Source organism: Bos taurus, chromosome 20, assembly GCF_002263795.3.
Source record: "Bos taurus isolate L1 Dominette 01449 registration number 42190680 breed Hereford chromosome 20, ARS-UCD2.0, whole genome shotgun sequence".
NCBI classification, from domain to species: Eukaryota; Metazoa; Chordata; class Mammalia; order Artiodactyla; family Bovidae; genus Bos; species Bos taurus.
The window spans coordinates 3,745,352-3,769,059 of record NC_037347.1 but is presented as its reverse complement, the minus strand read 5'-3'; the positions used below and the strand labels follow the sequence as shown (position 1 = coordinate 3,769,059).

General features: G+C 38.7%; 1 protein-coding gene across 11 annotated transcripts in view; it reads left to right on the top strand.

The window, feature by feature from the left end:
• Positions 1–23,708, top strand: part of FBXW11 (F-box and WD repeat domain containing 11) — a 131,496-nt gene that overhangs the window by 40,508 nt on the left and 67,280 nt on the right. For 4 of the 11 annotated variants that reach the window (XM_002696250.6, XM_005221422.4, XM_059878837.1 and 1 more), the window contains one exon: positions 1,308–1,409. The exons of 3 other annotated variants lie outside the window; for them this stretch is intronic. In XM_002696250.6, the coding sequence (XP_002696296.1) occupies positions 1,308–1,409 (102 nt within the window). Of the gene's footprint in view, positions 1–462; positions 520–1,307; positions 1,410–23,708 lie in introns of all 11 variants that reach the window. 4 more of the 11 variants (XM_059878836.1, XM_059878835.1, XM_059878840.1 and 1 more) reach the window with 2 other exon arrangements.

The window sequence follows — 23,708 nt, the reverse complement described above, 5'->3', positions numbered from 1 at the left end:
CTGGAGGATTTTGGTTGAACCCAAACACCCAGCTTCAGTTTTGTTTTTTTTTTTTTGATTCTTCATTTTGCCAGAGTAAATTAATTGACCTTAGGTTTGAAAAAGTACTTATTGAATACCACAAATAATCTAATGGTTTAAAAATACTAGCTGTATTGTATTTGTTTATATTTTACTTTTTTACTTAATTCCCTTAAAACCAGCAAGCTCTTAAAGAATAATGGGAATGGGTAAATGAAATAAGCTTTTAATTCTTACTTGTGTTAAATGAATATTGTAAGCAAAGTCCAAAATGAAAGTCATGATTATTCTAAAGTTTTTTTTTTTTTTTTTTTTTTGCCTTTGCGAAGGCAGAGATCTGGGTGACACTCAAAATCAGATGTGTTTTTATCAGCTCTTTTGTCTCCTTTATCTATCAATCTGTCGCTCATCTTTCTTGCTCTTTTTGCCTTGTGTCTCTAGGTGCCCTGTGATTTTATCTAGGGAAGTGCAGAAACTGCCCAGATGATCAAGTTTCAGGTGATCAAAGCTTTTATAATAGAGGCATCATAGTCTTGTGGAATGAATGTGGGTTTTAATAGCGGCAACCAAAGTTTGAAATTCTGACTTTCCCCTCTTTTGCTGTCTTTGTGCAAATGACTTACCTTTGAACCTCAGTTTCTTGACACTGTGGTGTGGTAATTAGAGAACACATTTAAAGTGCCGGCCCCATAGTAGGTAATGTAATGATGGCAACTGTAATTATACAACATAGACCAAAAACCATTGAGGCTTCCCTGGTGGCTCAGATGGTAAAGAATCTGCCTGCAGTGCTGGAGGGTTCAATCCCTGGGTTGGGAAGATCCCCTGGAGGAGGGCATGGCAACCCACTCCAGTATTCTTGCCTAGAGAATTCCATGGACAAAGGAGCCTGGCGGGCTACAGTCCATGGGGTCACAAAGAGCTGGACACAACAGAGCTACTAAGCACATGATGTTAGAGTCGCAGTCTCACCACTAATCTTGTTTTGCCCTCAGACTTTACAGTTCCCTTTAATGGGTTTCCACTGAAACATCTTTCTCTCCCTCTTGATTCTGCTCACTGTACCCTGAGGAGTTAGTGGTTGGCAGCAGAAACCTCCTTTCCGTAGGACAGAAAGTGGGCCCTCTCCCAGGTTTCCGTAAGTTTTGCTGGACTACCACCCCTGACCTCCAAGCTGCCATGGGTGCACCCCCTGCCCGACTAACATTCAAGTTGCCTGTGTGAAGGAGTGATTTGTTGCGGCCTCTAACTGCTTCTTCTCTTCCTTCCTTTTTGTCATCCTGCAGTGTTCTGTGCCAAGGTCTTTGTGGCTAGGCTGCGCCAACCTGGTAGAGAGCATGTGCGCACTGAGTTGCCTGCAGAGCATGCCCAGTGTCAGATGTCTCCAGGTGCCTCTCTTCTTTCTTGTTGTAAATGTGTTTTTTACGTATACCATGAACATTTGTTGAAACTTGCAGTAGTGTGTTTAATCCAATGTTAAGTCTGCTAAATGTTCTGTGTAACCCTCTGCTTTCCTCCAGCCTGGGTGCCCTACATGGAGGAGTTCATACCTAGAGGGGCCCTTCTGAGCAAATGGGTCTTTGGCTGGGCCCTATTCTGCTCCTCTTTTTCCGCTCCTGCTTTTTATCCTCCCAACCCCTACCTTGAATCTGTGATTCTCATGTTTAATAGTTGTGCATGTACCCCCAAAACCTTGACATTTTCCATTTGGCTACCTTTAACAGTTCTTTCTTGAGTTGGGAGGGTTTCATAATTAAAGTGGTGATTTTTCTATTTTGAAACTCATCCTTTTGGCTTGCTTTCTCTCCCTCCTTCCATAAAGGAGTGGAGAGGGAATCACTAACAGTATAAAGCCTCAAATTGAAGTTTATAAAGATCACAGCTTTATGCTGGCAATAACTGTCAGTTTGGGCCACCTCCCAAAGACCAGAGCTGACACCTGTCCTTAGGGTCCACCCAGTTTTCCAGGCCGAGGCTGGCAGAGAATTCCACAGATAAAAGTAAAACTCTTTGGGGGTGTGGGAGGGGTTGCTCCGATAAAAGCTATTAGCAGGAGTGCAGCTGGGCTAACCTCACATGTTGGGATGGATTCTAAGAGAGTCAAGGCGGAAAACATTGTGACTTTATTGGGAAAGCTCTGTTTAGAGAAAGCATGTGTTTAATTTAGTATGGTTTCAGTAGCAGTATTCAGTTTTCATCACTGTATATTCCAGACAGTTTGATATATCTTTAAAAAGCAGTATTGAATTCCTGGCATCCTGTTGAGACTGCCCTGTTTTAGGAAAACACTGTAGAATCAAGAAATGATTTAGAGGGATCTTACTGATGGAATGAGTTTACTTTACTGTTCTCAAGGTAATCTCTCTATTCATGTTTACAGTCTTTAAATGGAGTTGGGGAGCCAGAAAGGGGGAAAATTTCCTTCATATTGGGATTGTGAACATTCTGAGCTGCGCTAGTGTGGTTATTGATTCAGATTGCTTTCTTTAGAAAACAGTTAACTTGAGAGTGAAGTCAATATAAGATCCAGTTGTCTTAGAGTCTATATGAAAAGTTGAGTTAGGACTCTTAGGGTCCAGGGATTGGGTGTTTCAGTAATGCGCCAGTGTAATACATATTTACCCTTGGAAAAGCAGCTTCTCTGCATGTGATATAACTTTAACAAAAATGTTTTTGAAATAGCAGACTGAGATTATTGCATGTGCTCTCCTTGGTGCTAAATAACGGATATTTGCATTATAGTAATAGTGTGTACATCTTTGTCTTCTATTTTTCTGAAAATGCTTACTTGAATGTTATAGTTGCTTTTTAGTGGATTGATCCAGTTTCTATCCAGAAATTTAAACAGGCGAAGAATTGTAGTTGTTAATGACATCTGGAAGTGCAGATTATTTTTATTGCATTTAGTTAAAAGTAATTGACCAACGGAAGGCCTTATTCAGTATATTTTAGTAGCAGTATTGTGAATTCTCTGGAGTTGGGGTGAGTGGGAGGGAGCAAATAGGGTTTCTACCTTGAAAATGGAAACCCAGATAAGTTACTTCTTTGACTCATCTCTCCCAGTGAAAATCATTTAAGAGAAAAAATATAAATGTTGCCTTGAATAGACCTTAAAATAAGGTGAAATATTGAGTGATATTCACTGAAATGTTAATGGAACAAATAGTATCTTCAGAGGTGCATTGGGGAATTTTGTTTACTTAGATTTTTATTTTCTTTAGTTTATGGAAGAATATGCAGCACAGTAAAGTGAAATATGCACTCAGCTGATTGGAGTTAGATCATTCTATTTTGTTCCATTTGTGAAAGGAAAGTAAACATATATAAATGAACTTCGAAGACTTTCCTTCTGTCAGTTCTTTGGTTTTATATATTATTTTAATTGTCTACCTCCAGTATCCAAAACAAATACTAAAAGTTAGTGACTTAATTTGAATAGGGGCTTTTTCAAAGAATGCCTATTGCTTATAAGCTACATCTTATTTTTGTCACAAAGATGACTTCTGCATTCACATTCTCAGCAAGCCCATTTTAAGAAGGCCTTAGAAAAGCAGGAACAGGCTACCCGAAGAGCCTGGTTGACTATGCTAGAGCTCTGGAATTGCATGAAAGGGCCCCCTTAAAATGACCACATGCACCAGGGAACAGTTGCAACTTCAGCCAACTAGCCTATCTGTTGGCTGATTTATCATACCATTTGAAAAGCAGGCGTAAAGTTAGTACTGTAGTTGCCTTTAGGTATAATGTATTCCTTTAGTTTCTGCTGTGAGAGAGGAAAAGGAATAGGAAAGACAAAAAAATAAAAACCATTTATTTGCCTCAGTAAAACTGTTTTAAAGAAAACTCCACTCACCACCAGTTCTACTCAGGGCTTCATATATATTAGTTTTGTGACAACCCTATGAGGTAGGTATTATTCCCATTTTTTCAGATGTAGGAACTGGGACTCAGAGGTGATATGTATGATTCAACTCAAGTTAATCTGTGAAGTGGTAGAGCTAGCATTTGAATTCAAGATTTGCGTGATTCCAAAATTGATTTTCTTTCCTCTACACTGGAATGCTACTATTTCTAGAGTTTTCCATTTTAGTTTTGTTTGTTAAAACTTTGCTACTGAGATATCCGGTGTGTGGCTTATTTAGTCATTATTTGAAAATAAAAAAAGAAAAACCTGCCAAATATCTCTGGAGGGAGGAAATTACATTCCCCTTACCAAGCTGAGCCCTCCTGAATCTTAAAGCTAGTGAGGTTGCTGAGTGGCTTTTCTGAAAATTCAGTTCTATGAATATTTCCTGAGCAATTGGTATGTGCCAGGGCCTACATTGGTGCTGGGTATATAAAGATGAGCAATGCAGATTTAGTCCCTGCTGTCTTGGAGTTCATTGTAATAAGCAGACCTGTGGACACAAATGCAGCCTGAATCACCAAGTCCAGGTGTGTATGTGTGTGTAATGAAATTCTGATGTTAGCCAAATATACGCACACATACACACACTTAAATATTTACACATACATACATACTTTTAAAAATTGTGACTAACCCTCAACATTTTTTTGGAACAGTTGAACTAGAATATCTGAATGCCTCTGAACTAAGCTGAACTAAATCAATATTTCAGTTGGTTCAGTTATTCAGATTCAACCAGTTGATTGTTACATCATATAATCAAGAGTTCGGACCATGTATCTATGTATCACATATTATATATGATTGTATAATTATCATTTAAGTATCATTTATGACTATATATGTATTACACGTGTTGTAAAATACCCACCTTGTTTTTAAGTGTTGGGCTCTGGGTACTAGGTTATCTCATTGAATTCTTTATGGAGAAGTTATCTAGTTTGGCTTCTTTGTCTCTGAAGTTATGGAATTTAATTGACTTGTCTAAGGTTACACATTTATTTAAGTGGCAGAACTAGGTTAAGAGCTGGCTCTGGGCACTTCCCTGGTGGTCCATGGTTGGGACGCTGCACTCCCAATGCAGGGAACTGGAGTTCTGTCACTGGTTGGGGAGCTAGATCCCTCGTGCCCCAACTAAGAGTTCCCATAATTGAGACCCTAGACAGCCAAGAAGTAAATAAATATTAACAACCAAAAAACCTAGATCTGGGTAACTGCAAAACCAGTGTTCTGGTCAGCATGCTGTAGTGACCTTAACTTGACAACTGCCATTTTGGGGTTGAAAAAAATTCCCTTTTATTTTTATCATTAAAAGTTGAAGGCTGATGCACCTGGATGTAGAGGTTCTGTGCAGTGAACTGACACACAAGTTCCCAGCTAGGGATGCGCCTTTTTCAAGAGTTGCACTGATGATGATGACTTGGAGTGACAGAAGGGATTGTGAGAGTCCAGCTTCAGTGCCTCGCTTCTAGTTCCATTTGGGTAGTTGTTGAGTCACTAAGTGGCGTCCGACTCTTTTGCAACCCTGTGGCCTGTAGCCTGCCAGGCTCCTCTGTTCATGGAATTTCCCAGGGAAGAGGAATTTCCCAGGGAGTGGGTTGCCATTTCCTATCCCAGGGGATCTTCCCCACCCAGGGGTTGAACCCACATCTCCTGCACTGGCAGGTGAATTCACACTGAGCCACCAGGGAAGCCCCACTGTGGATAGTGCTGTGCAGCAATGAATAGAACTTTTGACAGCTGCCTGTCTTGTTTCTTTTCTGTTCACTATGTATAGTGATCCACACTGATTGGAGGACACTACAGTTGGAACTTACAGCTGCCAACCTAAGAGAATATTTTTTAGAGAAGGGAGATAGCTTGGTAGAAAGAATCGTGATTCTGGAGCAGACAGACCTCAATTCTAGTCTTCTCTCTGGTGCCTGATAGCTTTGTGATGCTCGCTGGTCAGGTTTCCTATTCTCCTGACCCCCCCGCCCCCGCCCCGTTTCCTCATCCTTTACATGAAGGTGGTTATATCTGCCCACACAGTTTTATGAAGTAGAGGGAGATAGCATCTACACCCTGCCATTGTTTGGCTATTGAGGGAATGAAAATTCGTTTCTTTCATCACTTGCCCCTGGTGCCCTGTCTGGCCTGACAGCCTCAGAGCCCAGGGCAGGATCAGAGTAAGATAAAAGGTTGGGTGTGTGATATGGCCCCTGCTGTCAGGGGTTCTTGTTTTGTCCAGGGCTGTGTCCTTAGGTCATACGTGGCTGTTCCAACTCAGTGTCTTTTTTTTTCTAGTAAGTGTTGGGGATTTATTATTTCTTGTTCATTATTCTGTTGAACTCTAGGGCCAATAATGGGAAGGCTTGACATAACCTTTCAATGGTAGAGTGTAGTATTTTATGAACATTAAAAACCTTTTTTTTCTCTTTATAAGAAAATTTACTCAATATAGTTTATTAAAAAAAAAAATCCATTGGTAACCTCACCACTCAGTGAACATTTGTTGCTGTTTTAAGGTCTCTCTTCCTCCTGCCTGTTGGGCAGGAAGGAATTCATCAAATTGTGCAGGTTCTCTTCATTATTGTGGTGATGAAAATGATTATAAGAGTGGTGTTTTAATGTCCTATGGAACCCCACAGTGTGACTTTGGAATCATGAGAAGGATGAAAGAGGGTTTAGCATAATGCCGCTCACACTTCTACTCACCTGGAATAGCTCTGGATTTAGCTGTACTAGATAGATAGCAAGACTCTTAGCAAGATTTTATGTGAAAAATTCTATGGAAATTTCCAAACACACAAAAGTGAAGAGACCCTTTCAACTCAACTGTGAACAGTTTTCCAAATGAAGCTATTCTTAGTCCAACTTTCTCTTTCTTGAACTTTGTTTTTTCTGGAGCATTTTTAAACAAATCTGAGATAGCTTTTAAAAAAGGAGCATGACAAATCAGTGTTTTATGTTAGCAAAAAAAAAGAATCATAAAAAAGGCTCAAAGAATTAAAAATAGTACAACTAATATAGAAAGTTATAAAAGACATATGTTTCCTTTGAACCCAGGTCTCACTTCCCAAAGTGTTACTTAGGAGTTTCTCCTGTTATCCTTTAGATAGAAGCTTAAAAAACTACAAATATGACCATATTATACATATTACTTTTTAATTAATAGCTTTTTCAAATTAGTAAGATACGTTGCCCATCTTCCCATATCAGCATATGAGATCATGTGAACCCTGTTCTTTTTAATAGACACAAAAATATTTCATTATGTTGGTTTTATCATTTAAAAATATATATATCCAGTTCCCTATTAAAGTAATTTTGGGGCTCAATTTTTTTCTGTCTTGGCACTGTATTTGAATGAATGTATATTTTTAGGCTTGAATAATTATGTATGTAGAATAAGTTCCTAAAAGTACAGTTGCTTGGTCAACAAATATCAGTGTTTTTTATTAAATCGTCCATTTACAGAAAAGTAATAATCTCTCCTATCCATCCCCCCAACAAATGTTAACAGTTAATGTTATCTAGCATTGCATATTTCAGTTTTTTCATTCATAGAATTTGTTACTCTACAATTATAGGGATTTTCTTATTTTATTAAAATAGGGAAAATGGGCTCACTGTAGAAAAACCACAGTACAGTCTCCTTTATTTACTTATCATCATAGTACAGACATGTCTCCAGATTTTGTAAAGCCTAACTCTTTTTACCAGTGGAAATTTCACCAACTTTTATCATCCATAGATTTGAGAGGAGTACAGTTTTTTTTTCTTTCTGAATTACAATACAATGTATATAAATATAAAAATCTTAATTGTTGATTATACCTCAGTGATCTGTCACAAAATGAAGTGATTTATTTTGATAGAAGTGGCTAAATTGTTTCCATGGAGGGTGGACCACTTTATAATCTAGTTTATTTCTATAAGCTCTGGATATCATTTAAAAATATTTAAGGTTTACTTTTAAAATATTATTAAAAATAACCTATACTTGTTCAAAATTAAACTAATAATAAAAAATGACAAATAGTAACATGGTGAATTAAGACTTTCTACCATCATTTTAAATCACTGAATAACATTCCATTTAATATACATATTGCTGATTTTAAGAAACCCTCCCTCTTTGTCAAGACTTTTTCAAGTTTTTGAGACATCCATGTTGAGTAGAAGGTCATTGTAGATAAGTCTTTGGATACTTCTTTGATTATTTCCCTAGGTGAAAGAGTGTGCACATTGAAACACTTTAGGTTGCTAAATTGTACTTTTGACAAGTTGGGTCAGTTTCCACTCCTTAGAGCAGTGGATGAGAGATTGCCTTTTTATATGTCTTTGCTGGCATTGGATAGTTTAATTTTTAATTTTTTTTTCCATTCCTGTGAATGAAAATGTTAAAATACGTATCTATTTACTGGCCATTTCTACTTGTCTTCTGTGCCTTATCTCTTCATACCTACTTGGTATTTTTCTAAAATGACTTTTTAAAAAAAAATCTCAGTTTAGGAACTCTTTATATATTAAATATGGTAACTCCTGTCATTTATTGCAGATGTTTTCCCCTGACTTTGGCCTTTCAGTTTGGTTGATAATGCTTAGAGATTTTTACTTTAAATATAGTCATATTTATTCTTTTTATTAATTTATTTTTTATTGAAGTATAATTGATTTACAGTGTGTTAATTTCTGCTGTACAGAGTGATTCAGTTATGTATACACACACACACACACACACACACGCACGCACGCACGCACGGTTTTTTTCATCTTCTTTGCCATCATGGCTTGTCCCGGACGTTGACTCTGGTTCCCTACGCTGTAGGGACCTTGCTTGTCCCTCTCTGTAAGGGTCCGCCTTTGCCTGCCCCGCACTCCAGTGTGTCCTCCACGCCCGCCTCCCCCGGCAGCCGCGTGTCTGTGCTCTGTGTGTGCGTCTGTTTCGTAGATCGGGGCACGTGTGTCGTGTTTTAGATTCCACATAGAAGCGTTTTCATGCGGCATTTGTCTTTTTCTTTGTGAGTTGCTTCACCTGGTGTAATCTCCAGGTTCTTCCACGTTGCCAGAAATGGCACTTTGTTCTTTTGCATGGCTGAGTGACATTCTCTTCTGTGTGTGCACCGCATCGTTTTTTATCCATTCCTCTGTCAGTGGACATTTAGATTGTTTCCTTGTGTGGCTGTTGTGAATAGCACGCTGTGAACGTAGGGGTGCATGTGGCTTTTTGAATTATAGTTTTGTAGGGATATACGCCCAGGAGTGGGATTGCTAGATTGTATGCTGACTTTAATTTTCTAAGGAGCCTATCATTCTGTGTTCCATAGTGGCTGCACCAACTTACATTCCCACCAGCAGTGTAGGAGGGTCCCCTTTTCTCAGTACCCCCTCCAGCATTTGTTATTTATAGACTGTAAGAAAATAATCTAATTTCTGGTTGTGCTGGGTCTTGGCTGCTGCCTGCAGGCTCTCTCCAGCTAGTCAGGGCTGCTCCTCGTTGCGGTGCATGGGCTTCTCACTGCGGTGGCGTGTCTTGTTGCAGAGCACAGGCTCTAGGTGCTGCAGCGCACGGGCTCAGCAGCTGTGGCATACGGGTTTAGTTGCTCTGTGGCGGGTGATCTTCCTGGGCCAGAGACTGCACCCATGTTCCCTGCGTTGGCAGGCAGATTCTCATCCCCTGTTGCTGTAGACTTTTTACCATGGCCTTCTGGTTAGTGTGAGGTGGTTTTCATTGTCGTTTTCCTTGGCATTTCTCTAATAATTAGCAGTGTTGAGCATCCTTTCATGTGCCTATTGGCCACCGTAGTCATTCTTTTCCTTTGCCATTCTTCCAGTGGTCTTTGGCTTTGTTTTACATTTAAATCTTTCTGTTCCTTCTGCAATTTACTTTGGTAAATTCTTTGAATCAGGGATCCACATTCTTTCCAAATGGCCACTCTGTTTTCTGCATACTATTTGCTGATCCAGCTTTTCTCCATTGCTTTGAAATCATATGATTATTTCATTTCCTTAAATCTGATAATGCCCACTCATACAAATCTCTTTCAAGATTTTGTTTTTCTTCATTTCCCTAGTATCATCATCAGTTTTTAACTTCTGTGGGGTTGCCATGGTCTGCAGTATATCATGCTGTCTTTTATACAGATAATGCTGGCTTCAAAGTGTCTTGTTAGTGATGATAAACTTTGAAAGTTCAAAATTTCAAAGTGCCAAACAGAACGATTTATTTTAGCATTTTTCTAAAGAAGTGATTTTTCCTCTGTTTTTTACTATGAATTGAAATTGTTGGATATTTTTAAAAATCATTTCCATGTCATATTTTCTGAAAACAGAGTGACTTTATGATCTCAGAATTTGAAGCAGCGGAAGCAGTAGCAAGTAAATTCATATTTTGGAGAAAGTTCTAATGACAGCACAGTGGTTGGCATATAGTACTAACATTCAAGAAGTAGCACTTGATTAACTCATGGATCATACACATATGTTTAAACACTCAAGAAATCACATACATTTGCCATGGTTGAGAGCTTCTGCTATGGGAAAATGAAAATGACACCTTGTCTTACTGACAGTTTTAATTTATGGTTTCCAAAACAGTGTATGTGATGGATAAGGTTTAACAGTGTACATAATTTAAGGATAGGTAGGTGGATAAATGAAATTCAGACCACATCAGAAAATGCCTTTTTAGTTTTTCAACAAAAATAACACAGTATGCCTCATACTAAAGTCTTTTATATTGCTTGTAAGAATTCTGGTTTTTGTACTTCTGTTGATTTATACTTATTGTTCTGTTTATGAAAGTAACATTTTTTCATTGCAAAAATTATGGATAGTAGAAAAGTATAAAGAAGAAATTAATCATTCAACCATATTCTCACTTTTAGTGTCCATTCTTTTGTTTTTTTCCCTTGACATTTTATTTCTGTGTGTGTGTGTATATTTTGTTTATAGATAGGCTTATACTCTATATATACTGAATTATAACCCCATTTTTACCAATATGGTTCACATTAATAAACCTAGGTCTTCATTTTTAATAATTATATAGAGTTTTAATTGTCTGGATGTATAGTAATTTAATCACTCTCCTACTGATGGACATTAAGGTTATTAAATTTTAGTCTGTACTTACTTATTAGGTTGTATGTACAATAATGTAATCACTCTCCTACTGGTGGACATTAAAGTTATTAAGTTTTAGTCTGTACTTATTTCTTAGGTTTTATTCATTGGAAAAATTCTAAAACAAAGGGTATAAACTTTTTAAGGTTTTCTGACATTGACCAATCCACCACCAAAAAGTTATTCTGATCTACATTATTCTCAGCAGTATATGATAGTAGAAATAAATACCCAATGTGGAAAACTGGAAAGCATAGGAAAACACAAAGAATGCAGTTAAAAAAAATCATACTTTGTTTACTCATTTGTTTATTCTTCAAGCAGCAAATATTTATGAAGCTTCTACTATGTACCAGGGATTATTGTAGGGGCTGGAAATACAGGAGTGCACAAAAAGCCACTCTGTCTTGAAACTTAAATTTTAGTGGGGACAGAAAGGAAATAAGTAAATCACATGGTATTTTAGGTAGTAAGAAGTGCTATGGAGAAAGGGGGAGGTAGGGCACTCCAAGGAGGCTTTTGTTTTACAAGAGATGGGACGTCATTAGAGAAAACTGTCTGCAGTGCAGGAGACCCGGCTTTGACCCCTGGGTTGGGAAGAGCCCCTGGGTTGGGAAGAGCCCCTGGAGAAGGAAATGGCAACCCACTCCAGTATTCTTGCTTGGAAAATCCTATAGACCGAGGAGCGTGGTGGGCGACAGGCCATGAGGTTGCACGAGTCAGACCCGACTTAGCGACTAGCCCACCACCAGAGGAGCAGTTTATCCTGCTAACATGTTAATAGGATCTCTGTCTTCTGTATAGATGATAGAATGAAGAGAGAAAACAAGGGGGCCAACTCTGAGGTTGAGCAGTGTATTAGTCATGGTTCCCCAGAGAGATAGAACCAGTAGTGCTAGGTAGGTAGATGGATAGATAAGATATTTTAGAGAATTGGCTCACATGATTGTGGGGACTGGCAAAGTTGAAATTTGTGTGGCCAAGCAGCTTAGAAATGCAGCCAAGATTTCGGTGTTACAGTCTGGAGGCAGAATGTTTTCTCTGTGGCCCTCAACTTACTAAATAAGCCCTGTGTACATTTTGGAAGGTAGTATGCGATCAGATCTACAAAATAACCTTCACAGCAACCTATAGATTAAGGCTTGACCAAACAACTGGCTGACTTGACACATAAAATTAACCGTTACAACTGTGACTGAAAAGAGGCCAACTTTGGAGTTAGGGATACAAATGGAAACAGAAGCAGCCCGTGACCAAATGAAGAAAAGTGCGTGTGACAGTTAGTAAGCGTGATACCAATCTTACCAAGCCAGTACCATTTGTATCACCAGTATCTAATAACCATAGTCAGAGGTGATTTGGACTTTTGAGTCCCCAGTATGGGAAGATAAAAATATGGTATATGTCTACTTGTGACAATGAAGTGCTTTAGTATTGACTCTTCACGAAGAATCATTCAGTACATAGTACTCATTTTGTAGAAGAACCATAGGTGTGTAGGGATCTCACAGTTAACACTTAGCCAGTCACATTACTAAGCCTTTTCCTGTACTTTTTTTTAATCCTCTGAACAGTTTTATGAACTAGGTTTCGTTATGTCTGTTTTATACATGAGGAAATGGAGATTCAGAGAGAAAGAAAGCTTGTGACTTGCCTAAGGGCACATAAAAGTAAGGGGCAAAACCAGAATTTAAACAGTCCCTTTGGTTCCCGTACGCTTTGCTTTGGTGGTATTAGTCTCTCAGTGGTTTTAGTCTCTTAAGTCATATCCAACTCTTTGCGATGTCATGGAGCCTGCCAGGCTCCTCTGTCCATGGAATTTCCCAGGCAAGAACACTGGAGTGGGGTAGCTATTTCCATTTCCAGGGGATCTTCCTGACCCAGGGATTGAACCCAGGTCTCTTGCTTGTCAGGTAGATTCTTTACCGTAGAGCCATGTGGGAAGCCCCTCCAATACACCTTACTGCCTCTCAAAGTAGAAACTGTTTTCATAGAGACGATTATGTGCATTTTAAGTTGTAAATAGAGTTTTCTAGGACAATTACGCAATAGGAATGCTATTTATGTTGTTACACCAGTAGCTTACATGATCAAATATCTCTTCTTTAGAGCCCTTCTCTGGCCACCCAGTCTAAAATAGCTTACTGCTTTTCACTCTGTTCCTTACCCTACTTTATTTTTTCTTCATGGCACTTAGCACTGCCTGAAATTACATTCTGTGTTTGTATTTTTTTTTTCCCCTCCCCATTGTCTTTCTCCCCATGGAAACCCCAAGTTCCATGAGAAAAGGGTCATGTCTTAGTCTGCGTGAATAAATTCACCTGTTTGTAAAATAGTTTCTGAACAGGCAGAATAAACTGGAGAAGAAGAAATGGCTGTCTAAGCTAGGGACTGCTGGGATTGTATGGTGTAGTAGTATTTGCTGTCATAGCCAGAACTACTTTGGACTTAGTTCGCTGAGTTCTTTGAACTCAAGTATTCTTGTGAATTGAAGGAGTTTCTTGAGGAAAAAATGATTTTGCTTTGAAGACTAGCTTGTTGTATTGTTGTTTTGCTTAAAAAATAATCTTTTCTGATTATAGAAGTAATGCATGCATATTGTAGAATGTTGGGATAAAATTAGAAAGAAAAATGAGGAATAATTTAGGGAATATCATTCTTAATAATTTGACATATTTTATTTGGGTTTTTAATCTGTGCATTGCTTTACATCCTTGAGAATTATATCTATATAATTATATAACCTTATATGCTTTTATTTTACTTTACATACTTTGTACACTTATTCAGGCTTATTGTGTTTATATGTTACTATTATTAAAAATTTCTCATGATTTGAAATGACCACATTCCATGAACATCCTATAATTTGCCATTTTTCTGGATGCTTAGACTCTTCACTTTTATTTATTAAAAATGAATCGCCATCTTTTGGCACAACTCTTTGCCTTCCTTTTCAATTACTTAGGATATATTCCTAGGAGATACACTGTATATATCTTGTCATATTGCTTTCCAGAGGGTTTGCATCCTCACTAGGATTGAACATTGCTATTTTGAATAAGTTTAACTAGGCTACTTTGTGTAGCTCAGTAGTATACTCTTAAAATCACAGGCCTCTTCACAAATGGCAACTCTTCTCTGAGCAATTTGAGTATATGTTGAGTCAGCTAAGCCATGGCCTACTAAAAGAAGATCTAATAATACTGGATATACTTGGCCAAGAGAAAGAATTTGAGAGACATTTTCAAACACAGAACACCTGTGCCAGTCTGCGCCTTCTTACTGAATTACTTGGGTGCTCTGATAGTAATTCAAAAATGAGATCATGCAGTTTGGATGGGATTATTTAGAAACTACTTAGAACATAGTGTTAAACATATCGCCCATACATTTTGTACATTTTTTACTGTCTGCTGTGTGCCACGCACTGTACTGTGACCTGGTAGCACAGAACCTGCTGCCAGTTTTTGTAGATGGGTGGCATATGAAAACTCTTCATAAGAAGAGCTTTCTATTCCTTCCTCCCTCCCTCTAAAAAACCAGGAGTCGCTTACTGAAGTCCTTGTAAAATCTCTTAGAGCTTGCTTCGTTTTTAAATTCAGAGTAAAAGGCAAATGTTAAATCCTTCATCTGTGGAGACAACAAGAGATGAAAAATTAAGGACTAAAGTAATGGTAACCAGAAGAATTAAAAGACGCTTACTTTTTGGAAGAAAACATACATAGCATATTGAAAAGTAGAGACATTACATTGCCTACAAAGGTCCGTCTAGTCAAGGCTATGGTTTTTCCTGTGGTCATGTATGGATGTGAGAGTTGGACTGTGAAGAAGGCTGAGCACCGAAGAATTGATGCTTTTGAACTGTGGTGTTGGAGAAGACTCTTGAGAGTCCCTTGGACTGCAAGGAGATCCAACCAGTCCATTCTGAAGGAGATCAGCCCTGGGTGTTCTTTGGAAGGAACGATGCTAAAGCTGAAACTCCAGTACTTTGGCTACCTCATGTGAAGAGTTGACTCATTGGAAAAGACTCTGATGCTGGGAGGGTTTGGGGGCAAGAGGAGAAGGGGACGACAGAGGATGAGATGGCTGGATGGCATCACTGACTCGATGGACATAAGTCTGGGTGAACTCCAGGAGTTGGTGATGGACAGGGAGGCCTGGCGTGCTGTGATTCATGGGTCACAAAGAGTCGGACACAACTGAGCAATGAACTGAACCAGAAGAAACTATCACCTCATTAATTTCAAAGTAAAAACTTTGCCAGAAGCATTGCACAGAGGGATCTGTGGAGTTCACAAGGAAAGAGATGGATTAACGCCTATTTGTCAACTGGTAGTGATGGCCTGGGGAAGACGCTGAGTCTGTAATGTCCTCAGTCAGCACTAGATTGAGTTCTTTACTGAGGCCATCTGATGGTAGTGGTGAAAAAGGGCGCAAAAGATTTCAGCACATGTTTTTTCCTGGGGAATCCTGTAGCTTGAAGTGTTGGATATTAATTATTAAAAACCAGCCATTGAAAAATATATTTTTATTTATTTTGAGACAGTGTTGAGCTTAGTTATAAGTACACAATACTAAGAACCTTTTGCTTATCAAACTGTATGAAAATAAAGCTGACTTTATGGTTTGTCATGTTCTAGTGTTTTGGTGTATATTTCTTACAAAGGAAGATGTTCTACATAATCCTAATTGAGTCAAATCAGTAAATTAGCATTTGACACGTTACTGCCATCCGGTCCTTGGTGTCTGAGTTTCATCAGAGGTCCAGTTCTGTCCTTTGTAGCAAAGGCATCTACTTCAGAGTAATGAACTGCCTTGAATTGTTGTACTTTAATTTATTTTAGTCTGGAACAGATTGTCAGGCTTTTTCTGGACTTCTGTATCCTTGGCACTTTTGAAGATTACAGATCAATCATTTTGTAGTATGTCTGTCAGTTTGGATTTGTTTTCTTATGATTAGATTTAGTTTATACTAGGAAGTCTTTCCGAGAAGGCAGTGGCACCCCACTCCAGTGTTCTTGCCTGGAGAGTCCCAGGGACGGGGGAGCCTGGTGGGCTGCCATCTGTAGGGTCGCACAGAGTCGGACACGACTGACGCGACTTAGCAGCAGCAGCAGGAAATCTTTGAAATCACAAAAGTGATGCTTTATTTATGATTCTGATTTGTTTCATTACTAATGGTGGCCATCTTGATTACTTGAATAAGTAATAATAAGGAGCTTTCTTCACTATAAAGTTACCCTTTTTCTCTTTGTTACTAAATATTTTGTGGAGAGAGACTTTGAAACTATCAGTTCGGTTCAGTTGCTCAGTCTTGTCTGACTCTGCGACACACCAGGTTGTGACACCAGGCTTCTCTGTCCATCAGCAACTCCCGGAGCTTACTCAGACTCATGTCCATTGAGTTGGTGATGCCATACTGAACTGTATGAATGTCCTCTTTTCATTAGAATTTCAGTTTATTTACTTATTGGTATAGACTTGTGGTTTCTTGTTTTATTCAGTGGGTTTTAATCTGTTATTATGATTATTTATTTTGATGGTTAGATTATTCAGTTTGGTCACTGCACTTGCAAGCTGGGTCCTGTGTCCTTTTGATCTGTCCTCATAATTCTTTAAGCACTTCCTTACTTTCTGCTGCAACAAAATTTTTCTCATCTTGTATTTTCTCATCGTCAGCCCTGGAATTAGTCAATGCTGTAAGGAGCCTTGGTTTCTTTTAGTGAGGAATGACACAGTGGTAAAGAATCCACCTGCCAATGCTGGAGGCACAGGAGATATGGGTTCAATCCCTGGGAAAATCTCCTGGTAGAAAATGGCAACCCCTTCCAGTATATTTGCTTGGAAAATTCCATGGCCAGAGAAGCAACCCATGGGGTTGCACAGAGTTGACACAGCTGAGCGATTGTTACACACACACACACACACACAGAGTAAGTGTGCTTAGTGCTATTGGGATATCACTGCTTCTGTAAGCTCTCAGCCAGCAGGGTTAGGTAATATATATATAATTTTGTCTCTTGTGAAAAATATACCTCTTTTTCTACGTATTAAAAACCACGAGCTCACAGTGATAGCTTCGATTCTAGTCCTGTCTTACAGATTTCATTCTAGTATTCTAAGGTAGCCCTTTTCATATTTCAAACTCCTTTCTCTAACAGTGAGAAACAGTGACTCCTGTTTTCCACAGTATATTTACTTACTTGGTCAGTTCTAGAATGAACAGTAGTTTTAGAATTGCTTACCTATATCATTGAAAAATAAATTACTAACCATACTGAATATTTCTTTACCATTAACTTTTGTTTTTGGATCTATATTCTAGCTGCTGAGTTCCAAAGTCACTTAATTTTTTCCTCATCATTAAGAATGATTATGTTACTCATTTGAAATGTGTTTAGGTTCATTTGTTTCTGTGGATACTCCAACTCTCTTCCCAATCCTTGTTGACTTTATTTTAACTTTTTTGAGTATATAAAGCATTTAATGTAGTTCTAAGAGTAAAACCAAAAAGGTATTGTCAAGCTTTCTGTCCTGTTCCCATTCCTCCATTCTTTGCATCCCATTTCCGTTGGGTAACTGATGTCACTAGTTTCTGGTTTATCCTCCCTGGGTTTCTTTATTCACTAAGGAATAGATACACAGATTCATATTTTCTTATTTCTGCTTATTTCTTACACAAAGAGGACCATATGGGTAGATGCTATTTTGCACTTTGCTTTTTTCACCTAAAAGTGTACCCTGAAAATTACTCTGTATCAGCCCATGGAAGCCTTTCTCTTGCTTAAGGCTGCATGCCGTGTGTTGATACACGATAGTGTATTCAGCCAAAATTTCATATATGGCCTTGTAGGTAGTTGCTTTTTTGTTTTGAAGTAACAAGCAGTCCTCCAGTGCATGTGTTTATCTTGTGCTGCTTATGTATTTTCATAGTATTTCATTATAGTGGGGTTGTTGGAGAAAAAGGTTGGTGTAGGATCAAAGGTAATGCTGGATGAAAACGTAAAGCTGCTTATGTAGTGTTACATGTTTCCAAATTCTCCTCTAATAGGGTTGCACACACATTTGTCTTCTCCTCAAAAGTATACAAGAGTGCCTGTGGTCACTCAGTTACTAACAGAATGTCTTTTCATACTTGGGAGTATTTTTCAGTGTTAGGTGAGAAATGTGCAGCCTTCATTTGCATCTCTTTAAGTATGAGTAAGCCTTAACAGCTATTCTTAAAGGGCCATTTTTATATCTTTTAAAAAGTCTGTCTGTGTCTTTTCCTCATTTTCCCATTGGGATTTTGGTAACTTTTTTCCTCCTCAATTTAAAAGAAAAATTTAGGTATATAAGTCCTTTTACCTGTGACATACATTGTAAATATTTTTTCCAGTGTTCTAATTTTACCTTTTTCCAAATCGCTGAGCAGTTGGCCCACTTACTGAATTTATTAAAAATTCCCTCAGTTTAGCAGATGCAAACTAATACACAGTGGGTAAAGAACAAGGTCCTACTGTGTGTGTGTATATATGTACTTATCACAGGGAACTGTATTCAGTTAAACCATAATGGAAAAGAATATAAAAAAGAATGTATGCACATGTATAACTGAATCACTTTGCTGTATAGCAGGAACTAACACAGCATTATAAATCTACTATACTTCAGTTTTCAAAAGAAGTCCCTCAGTGATCTGAGATGCCACTGTGCCATGTACTAAATCTCTGTCTGTACCTGGGTCTATTTCTGGACATTCTCCTCCGTTAGGCCAGGATGTGGTTTGCCACATGGCCCTCTGGCCCAACCCAGCCCTGTTTTTGTAAATAATGTTATATTGGATCGCAGCCACACTCATTTATTTACCTATGGTCTATGGCTGCATTTGCGCTGCAACAGAAGAGTCAAGCGGTTGTACAAAGTGTGAGGCTCGCGAGGCTTGAGATGCTCACTCTCTCAGCCTCTACAGCACCTTGCTCACCCGTTTTTCCATATCAGCTTCTACTCTCTGTCCTGTTTTCTTTGTCTTACTGTCATTCTCTTAGGTTATTTTTCTGCTTTTCTTTAATGACTCTTAGTTACTACATTTTTCATTTCAATTTATCATTTGGGGGCATTATAATTTACTTTCATTTCTGTTATAGTCTCGTTTTTATTTCTTTTCTGAGTTAAATTTTATTTCTGCTTTTGGTACATTTTCTTTCTTGAGTTTTGACTCAAGACATTTAAGGCATTTAAGAAATTCATTCAATTCATATTCAAGGCATTTAAGAAATAACATCAAATGTTTGAGCATGTTTAGTGCAGTTTGGAGTACTCTTGTCAGTCACATTCTGTAAGTACAGTATGCCATAATGCACTAAGACAGTCACGGTATATAATAAATTTAACTTTCTTATGCTTAACTATAATGGTAGTATCTATGTACCATTCTTAGGAAAATTAAGAAAACAGTTACCCAGAATCACTCATTAGAGCTTAATTATCTTAATTATCTTGACGATCCCCAATTAAGAAAGGTTGATTTGAGGTTTTGGTTCTCTTCTCCTCCCTGCCCTTTCTTTTCATGTGTGGGGTTTTCATTAGCTGAATTTTCTTTTTTTGTGTGTAGATGAAGATTTGCTATGTCACTACATTTTGAGGGGCAGGACTGGCAGTTTGAGGTTAATTTTATAAGATTCCTAATTTAAGGACATCTTTTGCTAGTGTAATAAAATGTTTTTTGTTTTTTACTGGATGGCTTGTTTTGGGGTGGGGAGCAGGAGATTGAGGAGCAGGGGCTTTGCATCCTTTGAATGTTTTAGAACATTCTTTGATCCTACAGGATCTTAAAATCTCTCCCCTGCCATTTCTTTTTCCGTTGATCATATAGTTTGCAAAAAATGCTTAGCTTTTCCTTTCCTTTTTTTAATTAATAAACTTTTAATTCTATTTTAGTTTGGCCACACTGTGCAACTGACAAGATCTTGGGACCAAACCCATGCCCCTAGCATTTAAAGCTCAGACTCTTAACTGCTGAACTGCTAGGGAATTCCCGAATAATAATTTTTAGAGCAGTTTTAGCCTAAAACTGAGTGGAAGGTATAGAGGGTTCCCAATTCCCATGTATTGCTTGTTCTTACACAGGCACAGTCTCCCCCACTGTTGACATCCTGCCTTAGAGTATTCTTGCCTGGAGAATCCCATGGAAGGAGGAGCCTGGCAGGCTACAGTCTGTGGGGTCGCAGGAGTTGGACATGACTTAGTGACTAAACCACCACCACCACCATGGACAAACATCACCATCGAGAGTCCATGGTTTACATTAGGGTTCACTTTTGTTCATTTTCCGGATTTGACAAATATTCAGTGACATGAGTCTACCATTATAGTGGCATACAGAATAGTTTCCTTGCCCTAGAAATCCTGTGTGCTCTGCCTGTTCATCCCTTTCTCCTCCTAACCGCTGGCAACCTCTGTTATTTTTGTTCTTTCCATAGTTTTACCTTTTCCAGAATGTCATATAACTGGAATCATTTAGTATGTAATATATAGCCATTTCACATTGGCTTTTTTCACATAGTGATATGCATTTGAATTTCCTTCATGTCGTTTTATAACTTGATGGCTTTTTTCTATTTAGTGCCAAATAATATTTCATTGTTTCTGTTTATCTGTTCAGCTACTGAAGGACATCCTGATTGCTTCCAACTTTTGGCAGTTATCAGTAAAGCTGCTGTAAACATGAGTGAGCAACTTTTTGTGTGGATATAAGTTTTCAGTTTATATTTGGGTAAATACCGAAGGACATGATTGCTGGATCAGATGATAAAAGTATGTTTAGTTTCCTAAGAAACTGCTGAACTTTCAAGTGGCTGTCATTTTGCTTTTCCATCAGTAGTAAATGAGAATTCCTATTGCTCCACATCCTCATCAGCATTTGGTGGTGTTCTTGTTTTGGGTTTTGGCCATTCTGATAGGTGTGTAGTGGTACCTCATTGTTTTATATCAAATATGACATATGCTGTTGAACATCTTTTCATATGCTTACTGCCATTTGTATATATTCTTTGGTGAGGTGCCTGGTAATGTCTTGCCCATTTTTAAAATTAAGTTGTTTTTTAAAGTTCATCTTTAATTGGAGGATAAATTGCCTTGCGATGTTGTGTTGGATTCTGTTGTACAGTGTGAATCAGCTGAAAGTGAGCACGTGTCCCCTTCCCGTTGAGCCTCCGCCCTGGCCGCATCCCTCCCGCCCAGGCTGTCGCAGAGCGCTGGGCTGAGCCCGCGTTAGCAGCGGCTCCCCGCCAGCGGGCTGTTCACCAGGGCAGTGCATTTAAGTCAGCGCTCTCTCAGTTTGTCCCTGCCTTCTCTTTCCCCCGCCCCGTGTCCACAGGTCTTTCTCTGTGTCCTGCCCTTCAGATGTGTTCATCGTGCCATTTTCCTTGTGGTCAGTCGCTCTGTGACCCCATGGGCTGCAGCAGGTCAGGTTTCCCTGGCCCTCACCATCTCCTGGAGTTTGCGCAAACTCATGTCCATTCTTCTAGAGTCCCTATAGTATGTGATATTTATTTTTCTCTTTCTGACTTCACTATGATGACAGACTCTAGGTCTTACTAAGTTTTAGAGTTTTTTGGGGTTTTTTTGGCTAACAGTCCTTTATCAGATTTGTCTTTTGAAAATATTTTCTCCAAGTCTCTGGCTTCTCTCTTTTTTCATTCTTTTTTGATGTTGTTTTTCACAGAGCAGTGTTTTTTATTTTAATGAAGTGCAGCTTATCAATTCTTCCTTCATGTATTGTGCCTTTGGTGTTGTATCTAAAACGTCATCACTATATCCAAGGTTACCTGGATTTTCTCCTATGATACTGCAGTGACACTTGTTGAAAAGATAATCTTTGCTCCATTGTATTGTCTTTGGTCCTCTTGCAAAGATCAGCTGATTACAATATGTTTGCTTCTGGACTCTTTCTCTGTTTCTTTGATCTATTTGTGTGTTCTTTCAGCAGTACCACATACTGCCTTGATTAGTGTAGCTCTCTATTAGGTTAGTGCAAAAGTAATTGCAGTTTTGGACTGAGAATTTTAAATCATTTTAACTAGGCTCAAACATATTTTTATTAATCAAAATAGGAACAATTACAATCAGCACATTTTGCCAGTGAGAAATAGCTTTATTCCTGTAGCATAAAAATCCATGCCTTGGGATTCAGTGACGTCAACATGCTTGGAAAGCATTTTCTGCCTTCTCCTTGTAGAACCATTTCCCCTGAGAGAGGTTGTTGAGATGCTTGAAGTGGTAGTCATTTGGCGAGAGGTCAGGTGAATACTGTGGATGAGGTAAAACTTCATAGCTCAGTTTGTTCAATTTTTGAAGCATTGGTTGCGCAGTGAGTGGTTGAGCGTTTTGGTGGAGAAAGATTGGGCCCATTCTGTTGACCAATGCCAGCTGTAGGCATTTTTGGTGCATCTCATTGACTTACTGAGCATACTTCTCAGATGTAACGGTTTCGCTGGGATTCAGAGAGCTGTAGTGGATCAGACGGGTAACAGACCACCAAACAGTGACCATGACCCTTCTTTGGTGCAAGTTTGGCTTTGGGAAGTGCTTTGGAGCTTCTTCTCAGTCCTTGCCAGTTGTCCATTTTTTGTTACATGTCACAGTCTGATCGAGAAATAGGTCGTTGTTGCATAAAATAAGAGAAGATGACACTTGAAAATGTTTTTTTTTTTAAATTTTCAGTCGGCTCATGAGGCACCCACTTATTGAGCTTTTTCACTTTTCTAATTCGCTTCAAAGGCCGAACGACTGTAGAATGGTCAGCATTGAGTTCTTCGTCAGCGTCTCATGTAGTTGTAGGAGGATCAGCTTTGATAATTGCTCTTAGTTGGTTGGTGTCAGGTTCTGATGGCTGGCCACTGCACCCTCCATCTTCACAGCTCTCGTCTCCTTTGCCAAACTTCTTGGCTGACCTCTGCACCGTGTGTCCCAATTCCTAGGCCACATGCATTGTCGATACTGTGAGTTGTCTCTGCTGCTTTACAATCCAGTTTGAACTTGAATTAAAAAATTGCTCAAATTTGCTTTTTCTCTTAACATCATTTCCCTAGTCTAAAATAAATATCAAATAAACACCATGTAATAAGTCATTCCAATACTTTGGCCACCTGATGCGAAGAGCTGACTCATTTGAAAAAACCCTAATGCTGGGAGAGATTGAGGGCAGGAGGAGAAGGGGACAACAGAGGATGAGATGGTTGGATGGCATCACCGACTCAATGGACATGGGTTTGGGTGGACTCTGGGAGTTGGTGATGGACAGGGAGGCCTGGTGTGCTGCTGTTCATGGGGTCGCAAAGACTCGGACACGACTGAGCTGCTGAATTGAACTGAACAAGTCATTAGCAAAGAAAGCGAGAAATGTGCATTAAAATGCTGTATAACATAACCACATTCACTTAAGAACGTATTCCAGTATCAAGCAGCAGAGTTCAGCAGTGCAGAGCTGTCGTTGCTTTTACACCAACCTAATAGTGGTTCTTGAAGTCTTCTGTTCCTTTAATTGTTTGACTCTTCTAGATCTTTTACTTCTTCATATAAACTTGAGCATTAGTTTGTTGTTATCCATAAAATAACTCTCAGGTTTTAGTTGGGATTACATAGAACATTTAGATCAAGTTGGGAAGAATTGATATCTTGATAATAA